We start from the raw sequence: 13,987 nt of genomic DNA on the forward strand, positions 1-13,987 counted from the left end.
TCGAGCGGGGTCCCTCCCCCCACTTCCTCCACCTCCCCACATTTTTTTAGAGGAGCCTCAGCAGTAAGCCTTGCCCCCTAAATCAAGCAAGGCATATTGCTTCGAGAGCCTGTGGAGTCTGTTCTGTAAAAAAAAAAAAAAAAATCCTGAGGTAGTGCTGGTCTGGAGAGTTGTTTCCCTTTAAGAAAACTGTAAATTACTGTATTTTTTCATCTAACCGGCACTTTTTTATAGCTAGGTCGCGTATGGAGCAATGAGCACTTCTAAAGGGAAAAAGTGCTCATTGTGCTCCAGGCGCGAGGCACTCATGGCCGGCCTGTGCAAGCGGTGTTCAGGCCGGTGCGGTGGAGGAGCTCCGTCGGCAGCGGCTGCAGGCGCCCAGAGCTCCCCGCCGATGGTGCCTCGCGAGTCGGCTGGGAGCAGTGGGGAAGCCCGGTCTTCCCCAACAGCCCACGGAGGGATTCCCCGAGCCGCCGACGGTCGGGTTGTTGGGGATTCCCTCTCAGCTGATGTTTTGACAGCTGATGCCAGCTTGCCTGTTTTAGCGGCTGGGACTGTTCAGGTTTCTCAGCCGCTACAGGCTATGGAGGGAGTTTTTTTGGCGGGAAAGTCGCCATCTTCTCAGTCTGGCCCCTCCATTTTGTCTTCCACCTCAGGTGACCTTCCCCCTGTATTGGAAAAACAGGGGCAGGTTTCTGCTGGGTCCCCTGCTGTGGCAGGGAGTCCCTTAGGACCCTCGGGGGGTTTTTCTCCTGATTTCTTTTTTTCCTTGTGCAGAGCCTATTTTCAGGCGGCTGGGGGTCCCGATTGCGCTCAGGGGGTTTCGGGGAGTGGGGTTTCCTCCGCGCTCCCTGCGGCTTTGCCTCTCTCGTCTGTTGTGGCGTCCCCTCCTCCTCCTCCCTTGTCCAAGCGTCCGCGGGTGTCGTGGGACGAGGATTTATGGTCGGAGGAGCGTGTCGGTCTGGATGAGGACCTGGACCTTTCTGAGGAGTTCCAGGACCCTCTTGAGGGGACGGCCGCTGGCGGCGGGTTGTCGGGTTTCCCGTCCTCCGGCGAAGAGGCGTCAGTGGTGCGCCTTTTTCAGAGAGATGAGCTGCCGGACCTGATTCAACAGGTTTCTTCGGTGTTGCGTTTTGAGGATGCGCCGCTGGAGACTCCGCGTGTGGGGGACCCTCTGCTTCGGGGGATCTGTTCCGTTTCCCGCTCTTTTCCTATGCATCAGGATATTCGGGATATTATTATGGAACAGTGGAAAACGCCGGAGGCGCCGTTTCGTTTGGCGCGCAGCATGGCTCGTTTGTATCCCATCCCAGAGGGCGATCGGGCTACTTTAGCATCGCCAGTCGTAGACGCGGTGGTCTCGGCGATTTCTAAGCGGCATACCGTGCCTGTTGAGGGCGGTTCTGCCTTGCGGAACTCTGAGGAGCGCAAGTTGGAGAACATCCTTAAGCAAAATTTTCAGGTCTCTGCTTTTGGGGTCCAGGCGGCTATTTGTGGGGGGCTGGTCACTCGCGCCGTGTTTCGGTGGGCTGAGCGTGTCCTGGATCGGGAGTCTGATCACTGGTCTCTGGTGGATCAGGAGGTGGCGAAGATTGAGATGGCTGCCTCGTTCCTCTCAGATGCTCTTTATGACTTGGTGCGGATCTCGGCTAAGTCTATGGCCTTTGGCATGGCCGCGCGGCGTATTTTGTGGCTGCGCGCTTGGGCGGCGGATGCTGCGTCCAAAGCTAAGCTTACTAAATTTCCCTTTCGGGGGTCCTTTTTGTTTGGAGAGGAATTGGATAAGATGATTCAGACTCTGACGGACTCAAAGGTGCCCCGTCTGCCTGAGGACCGTGCCCGCCCTGCGCTGCCCGGGGGCGTTTGCGGGAGTTTCGCAAGTATCGCCCTGGGCGTGGGGCTGCTTCTTTCCCGGCTCCAGGGTTTTCCAGGGGTCAGTTCTTCCAGCGCATGCAGCCCTTTCGGGGGGGCCCGTCGGGGGGCAGGGAATCCCTCCGCTGGTTCCCCCGCTTCCCGTCCTGCACAATGACTCCTTGCCGGCGCCCCCTTTGGTTCCGGTGGGGGCCCGGCTGCGCAAATTTTTCCCCAAATGGGCCGAGATCACGTCCGATCAGTGGGTCCTGGAGGTGGTGCGGGACAGTTATTCCCTGGAGTTTGCCCGCTCTCTGCCGGACCTTTTCCTCGCCTCTCCATGTCAGACTCCTTGGAAGACGCAGGCTTTTCGCCAGACCCTTCAGCGCTTGATAGATCTCAAGGCAGTTGTTCCGGTGCCCCCTCCGGAGTGGGGCATCGGCAGGTACTCCATTTACTTTGTGGTGCACAAGAAGGAGGGGACCTTTCGGCCCATCCTGGATTTGAAAGGGGTCAACAGGGCTCTCAAGATTCCCTCTTTCCGCATGGAAACTCTGCGGTCGGTCATTCTAGCGGTTCAGCCGGGGGAGTTTCTCACTTCTCTTGATCTGACGGAGGCCTACTTGCATGTTCCCATTCGGGCCTCTCATCAGCGCTTCCTTCGCTTTGCGATCTTGGGTCGGCACTATCAGTTCTGTGCGCTTCCCTTTGGTCTGGCCACGGCTCCCCGGACGTTCACCAAGGTGATGGTGGTCGTCGCGGCAGCCTTGTGGTCGGAGGGCATCCTGATACACCCCTACCTGGACGACTGGTTGATTCGGGCAAAGTCATTGCAGGAGAGCTCCCGGGTTACGGCTCGGGTGGTGGAGTTTCTCCGGTCGCTGGGCTGGGTGGTCAACCTTTCCAAGAGTCGGTTGGTCCCGGCTCAGCGTCTGGAGTACCTTGGGGTTCTGTTCGACACCTCCTTGGGGAATGTCTTCCTTCCGGAGGCCCGGGTGAGCAAATTGCAATCTCAGATTCGCCTGCTTTTGGCATCCCGGTGTCCTCGGGCGCGAGATTTCCTCCAAGTCTTGGGGTCAATGGCAGCGTCCCTGGACGTGGTGAGATGGGCGCGGGCCCACATGCGTCCTCTTCAGTATGCTCTGCTCCGGAGGTGGTCTCCCCAGAGGCACGGTTTGGATGTTCCTGTTCCCCTGTGAGGCATGGCGCGCTGCAGTCTGTGCTGGTGGCTCCGGACCCCTCACCTGGTTCAGGGGGTGGGTCTGGATCTCCCGCAGTGGACGGTGCTCCTTACGGATGCGAGTCTCCTCGGTTGGGGGGCTCAGTGTTTGGGTCACTTAGCTCAGGGCACCTGGTCCACGGAGGAGGCCTCCTGGTCGATCAACGTGTTGGAGACCAGAGCGGTCCGTCTGGCGCTGTTAGCTTTCCGCTCCCTTTTGTTGGGCAAGTCGGTCAGAGTCCTGTCGGACAATGCCATGGCGGTGGCTTATGTCAATCGTCAGGGGGGCACCAAGAGCACTCAGGTGGCGCAGGAGGCGGCTCGGCTCATGGTTTGGGCGGAGTCCCATCTTCTGGACCTCTCGGCCTCTCACATAGCCGGGGTAGAAAATGTTCAGGCGGACTTCCTCAGTCGCCACTTCCTGGATCCAGGAGAGTGGTGTCTCGGCGCCGTGGCGTTTCAGTTGATAGTGCAGGCTTGGGGGCAGCCCCTGATGGACCTGATGGCCAGGAGTGGCAACGCCAAAGTGCCCCGTTTCTTCAGTCGTCGCAGGGACGGTCTGGCCGAGGGTCTGGATGCTCTGGTCCAACCGTGGCCAACGGAGGGGCTGTTGTATGTGTTCCCTCCTTGGCCATTAGTGGGCAGAGTACTTCTTCGCATTGTTCACCATCCGGGTCTGGTGGTTCTGGTGGCTCCGGATTGGCCTCGACGTCCGTGGTATGCGGATCTGGTGAGGCATCTGGTGGCGGATCCTCTTCCTCTGCCTCTCTTGGACGATCTTCTGACGCAGGGTCCCATTCCCATGTTCGACCCGTCTCCCTTCTGTCTTACGGCTTGGCTCTTGAAAGGGGTCGCCTTAGTAAGAAGGGATATTCAGATAAGGTGATCTCTACGCTCTTGGGGTCCCGGAGGCTTTCTACCTCTCGGGCTTATGTATGGGTTTGGCGTCTCTTTGAGGGGTGGTGCCGGGCGCGGGGAGTGGTCTCTTTTCACGCTTCCCTGCCTAACATTCTAGAGTTCTTGCAGGATGGCCTGGATAGAGGCCTGGCTTGGTCTTCTCTCCGGGTTCAACTTGCGGCCCTGTCGGCTTTTCGAGGGTTGGTGACAGGTCAGCGTTTGTCGGCCATTCCTGATGTGATTCGCTTTTTGCGGGCGGCCAAGTTGCTCAGGCCTCCCCTATGGCCCTCGGTTCCCTCTTGGGATCTCAATCTGGTTCTCTCTGTTTTGGTGCGCCCGCCTTTCGAGCCATTGGATGGCTGTTCTTTGAAGGACCTTACTCTGAAGGCGGTCTTTTTGGTGGCCATTACTTCCGCTAGGCGTGTTTCTGAGCTACAGGCTTTCTCTTGTAGGGCTCCCTTCTTGGAGTTTTCTAGGGAGCGGGTTGTCTTGCGGCCTGTTCCTTCCTTTCTGCCGAAAGTGGTTTCTCCTTTTTATGTCAATCAATCGGTGGTCCTCCCGGTCTTGGGTGGTCGGGAGGGCTCTTCTGAGCAACGGCAGCTGTGCAAGTTGGATGTCGGTCGGGTCCTCCGCTCTTATGTGCAGCGGACCCGGGAGTTCCGGAATTCCGATCATCTCTTTGTCCTTCTGGCGGGTCCTCGTCGGGGGGCTGGCGCTTCCAAGGCTACTATTGCGCGCTGGATCAAGGAGACGATTGCTTCCGCTTATCTTCTGAGACAGAAGCCTGTTCCGGAGTTTCTCAAGGCTCATTCCACTCGGGGTCAGGCAGCTTCTTGGGCTGAGTCGTCGCTCGTGCCTCCAGTGGATATTTGTAAGGCTGCAGTTTGGTCTTCCTTGCATTCCTTTGTTAGACATTATTGGGTTGATGTGCAGGCGTGTCGGGATGCGGTGTTCGGTGAGCGTGTTCTGGTATCGGCCCTTTGTGGGTCCCGCCCGTGAGAGGGACTGCTTTGGTACGTCCCATTTGTAAAGATTAACCTCTACTGGTCTGGAGAGTGCTAAAGAAGGAGAAATTAGGTTCTTACCTGCTAATTTACTTTCTTTTAGCTTCTCCAGACCAGTAGAGGTCACCACCCTGTCTGTCTGTTGTTGTTGTTGTTGGGGCTGTTTCACGGGCAGTTTTTGTTTTTTGCTGCGGGTTCTAGTATTTTTCTAGGGCCGGGGAGAATTAAAGAACAGCGGCTGTGGCTCGGCTGGCTTAGCTGGCGAGCTGTGGGGACGTTTTCCTTCGGGTATTTCTCCTCTGCATTTTCCAACAGCATTTGGGTATGTTAGTTGTTACTCCTGTTCGGAGTATTGTTTTCTTTCTGTTTTCCAGTTCTTGGTTCTGCTTGGCTATTTGGCAGACTGAGGGAAATAGAGAAGGGAGTATAGTATATACTGTCCCACAGTTTTGTTTTCAGTCTCCACCTGCTGGTCATGATTGGATATATACCCATTTGTAAAGATTAACCTCTACTGGTCTGGAGAAGCTAAAAGAAAGTAAATTAGCAGGTAAGAACCTAATTTCTCCTTCTTTGAATAAAGCCCCACGATGTACTATATATACGCGAATATAAGTTGAGACCCCCATTTTAAAATCATGTGGATTTGGGGTGGGGAGGGGGATACTTGGTTTTCCACTAATAATATGTTTATGAATGACATAAGATATTATTTTCATGTGGTGTATTTTAGTTGTATATGAATTTGGGAGGGGGGTGGGGGTTAAATTTTCTTGTTGTATGATATTGTAGATTTTCAAGTGATGTTGTGTTATAATTGTTTGATATTTACTGTACATTTGATGTAAGTTATAAAATGAATAAAGAAATAAAAAAGGGGGGGAATGGTTGACTCGAATATAAGTCGGGTGGCTTAATATTCAAGTGCTCTGCCCTGCCAGGATCTGCACCAAACGCCCCCTCCCTCTCCTGTCAGGCTCTGCACACAGCCCCTTCCCTGCCAGGCACTGCACATAGCCCCCCTTCCCTTCCTTCCAGGCTCGTCACCCTGTCCCCCCCTCCCTGCCCTGTCCATCGTACCTCCTCTGCTGCTGAAATCTCTGGTGGTCCAGAGGTGTAGCAGGCAGGAGCGAGCTTTCCACACTCCTGCCCCATTACGGTTGCTGCTGTGAGTTCTGGCTTCAGCCGCTGAGCAGTACTGAGTAGGATCGTGCTTTGGCGCCGTTGTTGCTCAGCGCTAAGTGGCTTTCTGAATGGCTCCCGTGAATTCAGAGAGCCGCTTAGTGCTGAGCAGCAGTGGCGGCGCCAAAGTGTGCTCCTACTTGGTACCGCTCAGCAGCTGAAACTGGAACTGACAGCAGCGACTGACCGACCGGGTTAGCAGCAGGGCAGGAGCGTGGAAAGCTTGCTCCTGAGCGCTGCACCTCTGGACCCCCAGGGATTCCAGCAGCAGAGGAGGTACGATGGACAGGGCAGGGAGGGGGGATAGGGTGCAGAGCCTGGTGGCCTGGCGGAGGCCTGCAATAAGTCTCTTGAGGGGATTGGGTGGGTGCTGGCCTGAATATAAACCGGAACCCCCATTTTTAGGCCCCAAAATCCCAGTTTATATTTGAGTATATACGGTAATTATTGACCAAAACTAATACAGTACAATAAAACCTTAGTTTGCGAGTATAATTTGTTCCAAAAACATGCTTGTAATCCAAAACACTTATATATCAAAGCAAATTTCCCCATAAGAAATAATAGAAACTCCACAACCCAAAAACCTTAATACAAAATGCTTTATGTACTTGTATTGCAAGACCTTGCTTGTATATCAAATTAAAATTTAATAACGTTTTGCTTGTCTTGCAAAAGACTTGCATACCAAGTTACTTGGAATCCAAGGTTTTACTGTACTGTGCTCTGGATTAACTCCTATTTATTAAGAGAGACTATGTTTTGGACTTGCATCCAAATGTTAAATGTCTTTCATATTAAGAAATACACAATAACTACAGGACATTTAGCGAGTTAGCTTACTTTTGACAAAAATTTGAGTTACTTTCAGGGCAGTATAGCATTTTTCTCTCTCTCTGATCAGAAATAGTGGTGTGTTCTTGATAGTATAATTCAGGTTTTACAAGAATATCTTGTTACTCTGGCTTTCCAGATGTGGTGATGAAAGAAATGCTGTTTCTCTTTTGAAGTGCAGGAATCTCATGGCCTCTTATTTTCTACCTTTCAGGGCATCTTTATTAAGGATTCAAATTCTTTGGCCTACTACAATATGATTAATGGCTCCGTCATTCACTTAGCTCTCAAAGAAAGAGGAGGCAGGAAGAAGTAGGAACTGGACTCCTTAAAGACCTTAGTGCACTGCCCAAGAAGAGCTGTGGATCAGTCTAATAAATCTTACAGGACCTGGCACCAAATTTCATCTCTTTTACTACTGCTCCAATGGTTCTTTGGTGTGAAGTGTTTATTGTGGACTGATCACCATGTAGCTTTGGTATTTACTAGTTCTTTCTGTTAGATTTACTTGTAATTTAATTGTCAGTGTTTCCCAATAGTCGTGGAAGTGTGTGTGTGGGGGGGGATTTTTTTTTCTGTTAATATATTTCTGAACCGAACTAAAGAAAACCTTTCTGCTTCCATCACTTCTGTGCAGCTGCTGCTGGGATGTCCCGGAAAATGTTCATGTATAATAAACTGTTACAATGTAACTCCAGAAAGACTGAAAGCCTATTGCTGGGTGCATTTTCTTTATCTCCTTAAACAAATCATATTGTTTGATTTTACAGAGCAGACAGTAAGAAATATGGGCTGTGTTTACTAAAGCTTGGTGTGCCTTAATAGCTTTATGGCATAAAATGGGTTGCATACCACTTAGCATAAGCAAACCCTTTGAATTTTCAGTTGGCCTTCATAGTATAAAATTTTAATGTTGACATTTGCTCTCTTGTGATATGTTATTTGTGAAAGCCTCAGCTCAGTGTGTGGTGGCAACCAAGAAAGCAAATAGAATTTTAGGAAATATCAGGAAAGGAATGGAAAACAAAGATGAAAATATTAGAATGCCCTTGATTGCTCTATGGTACAGTCGTATCTTGAATACTGTGTGCAATTTTGGTTGCCGTATCTCAAAAAAGATATAGCGGAATTAAAAAAGGTACAGAGAAGAGTGATGAAAATGATAAAAGGTTTGGGACGACTTCCCTATGAAGAGAGGCTAAAGCGGCCAGGGCTCTTCAGCTTGGAGAAATGATGGTTCGGGAGGATATGATAAAGGTCTATAAAATAATGAGTGGAGTGAAAAGGGTAGATGTGAATCGCTTGTTCGCTGTTTCCAAAAATACTAGGACTAGGGGACATGCAATGAAGCTACTAAGTAGTAGATTTAAAACAAACCGGGGAAAATATTTCTTCACACAACATGTAATTAAATTGCCAGAAAATATGGTAGCTTAGCATGGTTTAAAAAAGGTTTGGTAATATCCTAAAAAACAAAAGTCCATAAGCCGTTATTAAGATGAACTTGGGAAAATCCACTGCTTATTCCTAGGATAAGCAGCATAAAGTCTGCTTTTTTATCTTATCAGGTTTGTGGCCTGGGTTGGCCACTATTGGAAACAGGATATTGGACTTGCTGGACCTTCGGTCTGTCCCAGTATGGCAACTCTTACATTCTGCTAGGAGATAATGCCGTTGCTTACCTGTAATGGGGGAGTTCTCCATAGACAGCAAGGGAATGTAGTCACACTTCAAAAGTTGTCTTTCAGGCCTCCCTTGACCGTCCCGGATAGTGGAATCTGCTCTTTCCTTCCTGAGGCTCCTCAATATGGCTGTCATGTGATTTAATGATCAGCTACAAGGTTGACATCTTACCTCTACAGAGTACTGAGTGAATAAATGAAAAGATATGTTTGTGCCTGACATGTCTCTGAAAGCACAAGTCTGGAGTAGGGACTGATAGAGAAAGAGCTCATTTTCTTTGATGTGCTTCTTTACCATCTGGTTGCTAGAGAGCAAAGTCTCCTACTGGTGTGGTGCCATGTCATTGTCTTTTTGCAACAGGTTTGTGGGCTTCTCTTCATTATGGCTGAAATATGGGTTAATGATGAACTGCCAGGTTGACTGCTGGTCTGTACTGCCCAATGAGTGCATATGTCAGCGCAGAGCTAGTGGCTGTGAATAGTATACCTATGTAATTGAGAGGTAGTTCAGACACAATTGCATTTTAGCATGCAGGTCTATGGAATTCCATCCTCTTGTAAGAAAAGGAATATGTCTACTTTTACCGTTTTACTGGAACCTTAGAGAAGGTAGACACAGGTGTGACTTGTACGTAATGACTGCTGGGTGATAGTGGAGATGCTGTATAGCAATGTGTTAACAGGAGGAGCTGTGGATGTCTCACATACTGGGGTTGTGAAGTGTACTATGTGGAACCCTCCAATTAACTTGTTTATGTGCAACATTAAATGTCTGCATGTACATTTCTAGGAATGGCTTTATCGCTGTAACTTCTGTACATCCATTGTATGTTATGGGTCAGAACCAACTGTCGGCTGCAAACTTTTGCTGTTAGAATACCCTTATAAATACAGTATAGTATATGAAGGCAGGATCCATTTCTTCTGCCCAGTAGGGAAACTCATAAGGTATGAGGTGATAGAACATAATCATGTTGGAATCTGAAAAGTTGTGGGAAGTCTTCTCAGGACTGGGTTTTCTGATCAGATATAGGCAAGACACAAAGCGTAGAATAGTGCTTAATTTATCTTTGCGTCTGAATTTTGTTATCAGGTAAACGCCATGAAAGTGGATTGAATAATTTTGTTCTGTACAGGATTCCTGAGGCAGCTGGAATGATGCCATGTCAACAGCTCTTACTAGGTTGTGTCTGCAAAAAGTGGTGCATGGTTCTATCAGTGTTGTCTGAATGGGGGTCTCTCTTAAGCTTAATTTTGAGGAACAGAGAAAGTATCACACAGAATGGTTTGCTGTTCTGGTCTGAGGAAACAAAAATCATGGGCACTTTGCATGGTCTTGTGAGGCAGATAAGGGCTATGATTGGGAGTTCCTATCATTGTAATAGACTTTGGTGAACTGCATTCATTGTCTAGGGACCATTCATGAGGTTTGAGTCTGCGACTGAGTGAATCTGGTAATATATTTGCTTGTGCTGGAATGGAAACTAACAGGTGAAAGGGCAGAGCAAAAAAGTAAGAGGAAGAAGTATGCCCCTCTGTAGAGAAGTAGGGATTCAGAACTACTCTGTTTGATGGCACAGAACATTGCTACTTGGTTATCAGATTGTATGAGGACCGGGTTGCGTTGTAGCCCTGGATGGAAGGCTTGCAAGGTATAGAAAAATTGCACATAATCTTTGGTGATTGATGACCAGGCTTAGCCTAGCTGGGTTCTAATGAGAGTGGGTTACAGGGAACCTAAGTGTGCTCCCCAGGCTGTGTTGGAGGTATCTGTTGTAAGTGAGTTGAGGTGGAGGAGGTTGAAAAGAGCAATCCTTCCAAGAAGGAGAGTGGATACAGTATTGAAGAGGCCGCTTGACTAAGTTTGTTGTTGAATCTGGATTTCAATGTAGGCTGAGGCACCATTGTAAAGATCATATGAAAAATAAGAGCTAGAGATGCTGTCGTGTGTCCCTATAGACACAAGATTTGGCATGCAGAAAAATGTTTGTTCCAATAAATATGAGGGAGTGAGCTGGAAAGAGGGATGATTTCTTAAAGTGAACAGAAAACTGCGGTGAATCCTGTTGGCTGTTTTTGTCAGCCTTACATCCCTTCCTCCCTCCTATCCCCCTGTACAGCACTTCCTGATTGACGACCCCCTCCCCTTGAGACATCAACTTTCGGGCCTCTTATAACAGCAGCATGAACAGCCTGACCGCCAGTGTTTCCTCTTCCCGCGTCATCAGTAACGTGGCTGAGGAAAGGCCCCAGTGGGGCAGGCCAAGAGAAGCCTGTTCAGAGTGCTGCCTCTGCCTGCCAGACATTGCAATTGCTGCTGCCACCGGCAGAGGTATTGACGAACAGCCCTTGCAGGTATTGGAATCTAAGGACGCAGTGAGAGCTGTCAGAGCGAGTAACACGCTAACTGCAACTCCAGAGGTACAGCTGCAGGGGGCGCTCTTTTTGAGCCCGGAGCCTCCATTTTCCAATCCCTTTCACCCTCGCCCCCTTTTGCACTTCTCACTGTCTCATGGTTGGTCCTTTCCTATTTCTGACCCGGTAGCTGGTGGTTGCTTCCCTCTGTCACCACTGAGCAAAGAGAGCAAGCAGCAGGGTATTCTTGCACGGGCCAAATTAGTGTATTCACTCGTGGGCCAAATTTAATTACCCTGCAGGCCAAATTTGGCCTGAGGGCCAGAGTTTGACACCCCTGGTCTAAGGACTTCACTTACAAGTATGACTACATCTCCCTGCTTGTCTCTGAAGAACAATTGTCTGTAGATTACAAGACCGCTGGATTTTGTATTACAAGGACTTGGGAAGCCCTTGTGCAGTATGGGAGTATCTTGCTGTGAATGTCACAATAAAGCTTTAATTGTATCTGGAAATAATATTGGAATGATGCCTCATTTTCTTTAGGTTCTTGGAACAGGAAGGAAATTGGACACTTAGTTGGCCCTTATGGGTCTGATCTAGAATCATTCTTCACATAGTGGATGGCTGATTAAATTGGTATTGACTTTTTTGACATTTAATTTGCCTTGGGAGGAAAAAGATATGAAGATATTTGTTTTCACTGTTGATTCATTACATTCTTGTTGATTTTCTGCAAAAATGTATTTTAGTGCAATGGATGTGTTCTGGATGGATGGGTAATATCCCATGCTCATGAGCTATGCAGAAGGAATTCACTCCAGCTTTTGAATCCCTCCTTCACTAGAAGGCTGTGCTGCCCTCTTCAGTTTTTCCTTCTGTACGTAAGCCGGAAGGAGTCTTTCTGGTCTGCTCTGTATATTTCTTTATTTTTTTCAGTCTTTTTTTTTTCCAGTTCTTTTGGCAGATTATCAACAGCTTTTAGTGTGCAGAGCTCCCCTCTTCGGGGGTTAGCGACTAACTGATGTGGCAGCTTTGAGCTTCTGTAATGTTGTCTTGTGCAAGGCTTCTGCTCATCTTGGTTGCTGAGAATTTGTTGATCATCTCTTAGTTTTCTTAAAAGGTGTGGTGTCCCCAGGTGAGGGCAGTGTGTAATGCGCAGTTCTACCTCCCACATCCTAGGAACAAGATACTCAGCTGCAGTTGTCAAAAGGAGGCTTGTAAATGACATGAGGAAGAAAGCTCACACCCCAGTTCAGTGTATAATAATCACTGAAGGACTTAACACAGACAAGTTTATAAGATTAGGACCATAGGCTGTGGACAAGCCCTTTATGGTCTTCTAGGGAAGCTGAAAATCAGTATACTATGGGGAGTGTTTAGTGCCCTGATGATCAAACCTTCTGTATATATAAAAAAAGAAATCCATGCAGGCTTTCTGTAAGTTTTTGAGGTTACTATAGTACTCAGTCAACAATGTATTTACTGTTTTAACCTGTATGTTCCTAGAAAGTTAATTTATAAGTAGATATAAATTTAAAATACATTTTCATGATTAATGGTCAGACATTTTTTTAAATCCATGGTCAAGGAGGATAATTTTAGTTTCAGAAGTCAATTTTAGATAAAATTGTAATTATTTGTTTGCCTGTTCCCCTTATTCTCATATTTCATGCTGAATTTAGATTGCAGGGGGAACAACTCAGGAACAATGTCAGGAATTACTTTTTTCATGGGGAGGGTGGTAGATACCTGGTCTGCCCTCCCCAGGGAGGTGAAAACGGTAACAAAATTCAGAAATACATATGATAAACACACAGAGGCACAGAACCAAACAGACTTAGGAGTAATTAGAAGACAACACCAGTAATTGAGAAGCAAAGCCAGTGCTGGGCAGACTTCTATGGTCTATGCTCTGATTATGGCTGGACAGATTTGGAAGGACTGGAGAAGGGCTTTGGTGATGACTTCAGTAGTTTGAGAACGAGGCTAGAGCCAGGCAAACTTATATGATCTGCACCCTGAAAATAGCAAGTACGAATCCAGATCAAGTATGCACATCATACCTTATCCTATGAGTTTATCTTGTTGGGCAGACTGGATGGATTATACATGTCTTTTTACCATCTTCTATTTTTTTTTTTTTTCAATTTATTTTTATTTGTGTTTCATATTACATCAAATAAACATTTGAATAGCAACAGGCCCAATGTCTCCTTGCGGGCCCTTCCCCTGGTGCTTGTGGGAGCCCGGTTGCGGGAGTTTTACCAGGGGTGGGCCGAGATCACAATGGATCAGTGGGTCCTGGAAGTGATTCGGGGCGATTATTCTCTGGAGTTTTCTCGGCCATTGCCAGATCGTTTCCTCTCTTCTCGTCAGGCAGATTGGAAGAAGCTAGAAAGGTTGCTCGACCTCAAAGCGGTGGTCCCAGTGCACCCTTGGGAGGTTCACACCGGCAGGTATTCCATTTACTTCATGATGCCCAAGAGGGGGAGGGGTCTTTCAAGCCCATTTTGGATCTGAAAGGTGTCAACAGGGCGCTCCAAGTTCCATCTTTTCGCATGGAGACCCTGAGATATATTATTCTGCTGGTCCAGCCTGAAGAGTTCCTGACTTACCTGCATTTTCCGATTCGAGCCTCCCATCAGTAATTCCTTTGCTTTGCTATTTTGGGAAAGCACTATAAATTTTGTACGCCTCCTTTAGTCTGACCACAGCTCTGCAGACTTTCACCAAGATTATGGTGGTGGTGGTGGCGGCGGCGGCCTTAAGCAAGAAGGGCATCCTGGTTCATCCCTATACGGATGACTGGTTAATTCGAGCAAAGTCCTTTCTGGAGAACTCCCAGGTTACGACTTGGGTTGTGGAGTTCCTGCAGTCGCTGGGATGAGTGATCTCCTTGTCCAAGAGCCGGTTGGCTCTGCTTCAGCGCCTGGAGTACCTTGGAGTTCTCTTTGACACGT

At 48.4% G+C, this 13,987-nt stretch overlaps 1 protein-coding gene across 2 annotated transcripts in view; it reads left to right on the forward strand.

The window, feature by feature from the left end:
• SF3A1 (splicing factor 3a subunit 1) overlaps window positions 1-7,909 on the forward strand; it is a 75,988-nt gene extending 68,079 nt beyond the window's left edge. For both annotated transcript variants that reach the window (XM_033955693.1, XM_033955694.1), the window contains one exon: window positions 7,202-7,909. In XM_033955693.1, the coding sequence (XP_033811584.1) occupies window positions 7,202-7,303 (102 nt within the window). In that variant the 3' untranslated portion in view covers window positions 7,304-7,909. The remainder of the gene's footprint in view (window positions 1-7,201) is intronic.
• Window positions 7,910-13,987: the final 6,078 nt, after the last annotated feature.

Source organism: Geotrypetes seraphini, chromosome 8 (genome assembly GCF_902459505.1).
Source record: "Geotrypetes seraphini chromosome 8, aGeoSer1.1, whole genome shotgun sequence".
Taxonomy (NCBI): domain Eukaryota; kingdom Metazoa; phylum Chordata; class Amphibia; order Gymnophiona; family Dermophiidae; genus Geotrypetes; species Geotrypetes seraphini.